Below are 6,000 nucleotides of genomic sequence, written 5' to 3'. Positions count from 1 at the left end.
CAGCCCGTCTTTTGACTGGATCCCGAAGGTGTGACCATGTTTCGCCCGTTCTTTTTTCCCCTCACTGGCTGCCTGTTCGCTATCGTATTGATTAAAAAATTTTATTGTTTTTAAATGTCTTAATGATCTTGCTCCACGGTATCTGTCTGACCTGCTCGTGTCTTATTCCCCTTCACGTTCTCTTAGGTCATGAGACCAAGCTCTGCTTGTAGTTCGTCAGACCAAGCTCAAACGTAGAGGTGATAGAGGTTTTTCTGTTGTTGGTTCCAGATTGTGGAATGACCTGTCTCTCTGTATCAGGCAGGCAGAGTCACCTCTAGTTTTTAAATCTCGTCTTAAAACATACTTGTTTTCTTTGGCTTTTGACTAGAGGGTTGATGATTTTACTGTTTTAAAAAACTTTTATTGTTGCCACTGTTATTTATCATGTGATTATTTATTTATTTATTTGTGATTTATTTTTTTTATGTCTTTGTACAGTGCTTTGGTCAACTTTGTTGTTTTTAAATGTGCTCTATAAATAAACTGGATTGGATTGGATTGTGAGAATCTACTGAATCTACTGGTACCTTCTTTCCCATGTAACAATAAGAAATATACTCAAAACCTGGATTAATCGTTTTAGTCGCATAGCACTACTATTATTCTGAACACTACTATATATATATATAATATATACTGCTGGATTTACTCATTTAGAATGTAATTTTTCTGTAAATTACAACATCTTTACACTGTAAAATTTACAGATTCTGTAAAGGTATTTATGTATTTTTACTGTATTTTTAAAAAGAACCATAACTGTTTCTAACTGTAATAACAATCTGCAATGTCAGTATAACTCCTCTGCTGCCCATTTATGGATTTCAAATCAAACTTCACACAATTGTAGGCCACCATATGAAGATCTGCATGAATGAAAATAATTCTGATATGTCTGATGTCTTAATTCTGTCTGACATCTACAAGGGGAAATAGCTGGACTTTTATATATATATATATATATATTACACACGAGAGTAGGCTGAAAAGTTCTAAGGCTCACTATGATACAGTTAATGCATTAACTGCATCAGAGAACTGCATCTTAGAACTGTTCAACCTACCCTCGTATACATATAAAACATAATTATCAACTACAGATTGAATTTGACGATGTCATTAATTCAGATATTTCATCACAAAAGATTTACAGCATTGCTGGTAATGCTGTTTACCTTTACTTGTTTTCCCAAGAATTTGGATACTCCATCTCAGATGTGGGCCATTCTGTTGTACTCATTAAAAATAACTGGTCTCTGTCCAATTAAGACTGACGCTCCTTTGATCTAGCTGGCTTAGTTTTTATTCTTTTAAATGCATATCAGCCATTCCAGATGAGCCAAACTATGTTGGAACCACTTTTAATATGCTTATTTTGAGAAGAGGTCAAAGGTCAGGTGAGCTGCTGAGGAGTTAATCGTGCTTTTGGTTAAACTGCCCTCTGATAGATTCTCAAAGCTCCAAGTTGCTGCTGCAGCACCTTCTGAGACGATGCACCACCCCATTATAACAAGCATTTTGCCTTCGCGATTGCACCTCTTTGCATGCGGGAGGGATGCACATACCGCATAGAAGCACGCTCACTAACACTCAAGAGACAAGCACAAGTTCATACACTGTGCACAAATGCACCCACGCGCACTGTGAATCCACTCAGCCAGCCACCCGCCCACTCACACTTTCTTACTATACTGAAGAAGCTCTGCAGTGTGAGCATGTAAATGTTCTGGCAGTGAGTCGTGTTCCAGCGGAAAGTTGTTCTGTGCCATCCCAACAGCCCAGAGATGGAAGGGATGCTCAGCCAACCCGTGACTGCAGCTACGCCTTAATGCTTTGTCCAGTTTGATAAATGTTACTTAGTCAATTCAAACTTCACATACACTCTGTTTCCATAATTTAATTATTATTTCCATATATGGCGACCTGTTCAAGGTTGATTAATTCACGGTTGCAGGATGAAGAGAAATTTATTTTGCAGGCTGCTTTTTAACTGAAATTGTAGTGTTGTCGAGAAAAAAAATAGGCATATTTAACTGGCCTGAAAATCCTGTGAATATCTAATATTTTACAAATAAATACTGTATATAGAAGCAAGCCACTGTTTACATTAAAAAAAAAATACACACAAATGTAAATATTGTAACTCCCCTGATCATTTCTGTCCTGTTCCAAATAGAGTCTGGATTCAGTCTATTCCTCGGGTTAAATTTATTTAGAGTTGGTGAGATCAACAGGCCTGGGTTCTAGGACATGTATGTCACACAGGAGAACATGTGATCTGAACCACGAACAAAGACAGAGAAGAGTTTTTATAAAATACAGTATTCAATATTTCAGTCTTTAACAGTTATGTTGTAATTTGGAGGGGTGCAATGGTACTTTGTCATCCTTTGCTACACTATAGAATCTATTCTGGATCATCAATTTTTCAAACTAACTGCCGCACAATAATAATAAAAGTACTGAACCCCACCATTGCATCATCACTGTTTATTAGTAAAGAACTGGTGCTACTTTGATGGTAGAATGCTTTATTATGAAGCACATTCCAGAAGAGATGATTTTTCAGCAGTTGTTTTACACATTTCGCTTACTGTCAGCAGCAGTAACGTAGTGAATGGCAGAATGGCAGTCATGACAAAGGAGCAGCACAGAAAAGGAGGTAAAAATACAGTAACGGCTTGCACAGACATAAATACATGACATGAGATTTTTTTTTTTATTCAGACTTTTTTTTATTTAGTTTTAATTTTTGCTTTTCAGTTTATTTAAGGATACAAAATAACTTGCAAAGTTATAGCAATGGAGCATAGTTCCGTCAATTTTGCTGATTTTTCTGCAGGACTCAGTGTGTAACTACAGTTTCAGGGCGAGACAGATTTTTCAACTTTCACCATTCATTTAGCTGATTTCTCTCTATTTTCTTTTATAGCTATGATGATTTTATATACATATTTTCATAACCTTAAATGCTGCACATCTTTATTTTTCCATTTAATTTTACATTTAATTCATCATGAAGTTAACAAGCAGTCCAGGACTTCCAGAAGAAAACCCGACAGCCTGCTTTGCGAATCCGGGAAGCCATTTCTGTATCCAGTCCAGTGTCACTTTGAATCTTCCGCTTAGCATTCTCTTTTGACCCCTGGATGATAATTCTGTTGTGTGACTGGAAGAGTTTGTAAAGCAGTCGTGCTAAGTTCTGCTCCAGTATAAATTCCTGTGAAAGCAAATAATGACAGAAATAATGTTAGGGAGGGGTGTTATTTCAAAAAATTTGGAAATCTATAAATGTTTGCATGGACTATGGAAATATACACAGAATAAACCATAGCAGGATAAATTTTGGGTCATTTGGTTCCAAAAACCCATATGGACGGAGCCAGTGAAGATATCAGGTTCAAAAATCGCCAAAAATATTGACGAAAATGTCATATCTTGAGAACCACTGCACCTAGAGACTTGAAATTTGGCTCCAAATGTTGCTTGACCCCAAGTTTATATTCAACTTCTATAGTAACAATAAGCCTATCTGGTGTTTTTTTAAGAGTAATTGATGAAAAAAACAAAACTAATTTCAATACATATGTTATGATCAATTGTAACAAACAAAATCTATGTAGTTTTTATTTCAGGAACATCAGCTGAGTATAATCATCACATGTAAAGAATGACATGGCCACAGTGAACTAAATATAAGCAACAGAGTAGTTTTCTACATCAACAGCACATATACGACACACACGTTACTTGAAATTTTCAAATGCTCTGTCCATATGGGTTTTTGGAACCAAATGACCCAAAATTGATCCTGCTATGGTTTATTCTGTGTATATTTCCATATTCCATGCAAATATTTATAGATTTCCAAATTTTTTGAAATAACACCCCTCCCTAATATTGTAAGGATGAATGAATAATTAAATGTACAAATGATCTGCAAATGGTGTAGATGTTAAATATTAAATCAAATTTAAGATTCACTTTGACAGAAAATAAATGAATAAATAATTGTGTCATTTAATGCATAATGCAGCAGAAATTCTGCATTTTTTTTTTTTTTTTTTACCCATAATTGTTAAGCAAAATGAGCTAGTACATAAATTTGTAATTTCTGAAAAGTGCAGCTCTGACAAAAATCAAATGACAGATTAACTCTGAGAGCAAGATGGATGGTTTGGTGAATTTGTTATTATTATTATTATTATTATTATTATTCAAAAACATGCATAGAAAAGCACTCATACAGGTGCATTTAATTTTAGAGATGCAAATTAGTTTAAACCAACAGCAATAACACAATGAGTATGGGATGAAACAGACACACATCCTACCTGGTTGTCCTGTAATTTCTCGAGCCATGACAGCGAGTCATAATTGAGTTTCTGCTCTTCAAATTCCTGTGCAGTTTCAGCATTTTGCACCACACAGAATGCAAAACAGATAAGAGGTAAAATGCACGAGATAGGGGCCATTTGTATGGTTCTCTTCTTGGTAACAAGTTACAACATCCACTGCTGATGTGCAACATTAAGGATAAAGCCCAGTGAACGGTGTGTCTGTGTGTTTTTAAAGGAGGAGGAGTGCACAGGATTTCTTCATCAATTCCGTTTGTGCTCACCAGTGCACTGAAGCATGGAGATTAGAATTTACAGCAGTCATTACAAGTGAGACCAAAGGTCTAAATAAGGACATTTTCACTATCACGGTCTTTCTGCTTGACAAAATTTATTTGAAAACTCTAACGTAGGCCGTCCTGATGCTGTCACGACCCTAAATCCTAAAAGTGAAATGTCACCTCTGCTTTAAAGGAAATCCCTGTGAACACAGCTGAGTGCATAAGTATTTGGACAGTGACACAACCTTTCTCATTTTGCCTCTGTATGCCATTGCAATGGACTCAAAGTAAAGCATCAGTATCTGTTAGTGTAGACTTTCAGCTTTAATTCAAGGGGTTCAGCATTTTTTGGGGATAACCATTTAGGAATTACAGTCATTTAAAGATTTATTCAAGGACTGTTAGAGCAACTGGATGTGTTTAGTTCCTTAGAGACGTTTCACCTTTCACCAAGAAAAGAAGCGTTTCTGGTCTCACTCAGTCTGCTTGAATACTGTGAGCTGAACGACTGTGAATCTCCACTGGCATGTTAAGACATAGTGGCTGTGTATTGATTCAGGGGCTGCATCCTTCCAAGGCTGCATGAGGCTGATTAATGCAGCCTTCTTTCCCCTGAAGATGAAGGAAACATCCGGTGAATTGATGGTCCAAACAATCCCAAGAGTCAATATGTGATTTTTTTTTCCATCCAAGACAAAATGGCAAATTAAAAACAAAATGAGGTGGGCTTCATAGATAATTGGCAAAGCTTCTGGGGAAAACCTGGTCTTGTTAGGAGAGACGGCATCCATCCCACTTTGGATGGAGCAGCTCTCATTTCTAGAAATCTGGCCAATTTTCTTAAATCCTCCAAACCGTGACTATCCAGGGTTGGGTCCAGGAAGCAGAGTTGTAGTCTTACACACCTCTCTGCAGCTTCTCCCCCCCTGCCATCCCCTCATTACCCCATCCCCGTAGAGACGGTGCCTGCTCCCAGACCACCAATAACCAGCAAAAATCTATTTAAGCATAAAAATTCAAAAAGAAAAAATAATATAGCACCTTCAACTCCACCACAGACTAAAACAGTTAAATGTGGTCTATTAAACATTAGATCTCTCTCTTCTAAGTCCCTGTTAGTAAATGATATAATAATTGATCAACATATTGATTTATTCTGCCTAACAGAAACCCGGTTACAGCAGGATGAATATGTTAGTTTAAATGAGTCAACACCCCCGAGTCACACTAACTGTCAGAACGCTCGTAGCACGGGCCGAGGCGGAGGATTAGCAGCAATCTTCCATTCCAGCTTATTAATTAATCAAAAACCCAGACAGAGCTTTAATTCATTTGAAAGC

The 6,000-nt window shown here is 36.9% G+C and overlaps 1 protein-coding gene across 1 annotated transcript; it reads right to left on the bottom strand.

Annotated features, from left to right (window-relative positions):
- Window positions 1–3,044: 3,044 nt before the first annotated feature.
- LOC117522315 (somatostatin-1-like) lies at window positions 3,045–4,517 on the bottom strand. The gene is made up of 2 exons (XM_034183711.1): window positions 4,377–4,517; window positions 3,045–3,262 (listed from the first exon to the last, which is right to left on the bottom strand). The coding sequence occupies exons 1-2, from the start codon at window positions 4,515–4,517 to the stop codon at window positions 3,065–3,067; spliced, it is 339 nt and encodes a 112-aa protein (XP_034039602.1). The 3' UTR covers window positions 3,045–3,064.
- Between the last annotated feature and the right edge of the window lie 1,483 nt (window positions 4,518–6,000).

This window comes from Thalassophryne amazonica, chromosome 12, assembly GCF_902500255.1.
Source record: "Thalassophryne amazonica chromosome 12, fThaAma1.1, whole genome shotgun sequence".
NCBI lineage: Eukaryota > Metazoa > Chordata > Actinopteri > Batrachoidiformes > Batrachoididae > Thalassophryne > Thalassophryne amazonica.
This window is presented reverse-complemented; position numbering and strand designations above follow the sequence as displayed.

Excerpts from the sequence above, each read along its gene's own strand:
- LOC117522315 (XM_034183711.1), bottom strand. The coding sequence starts at position 4,517 with ATGGCCCCTATCTCGTGCATTTTACCTCTTATCTGTTTTGCATTCTGT. Across the intron at positions 3,263-4,376 it reads AGAAATTACAGGACAACCAG|GAATTTATACTGGAGCAGAA; the intron begins GTAGGATGTGTG and ends TTGCTTTCACAG.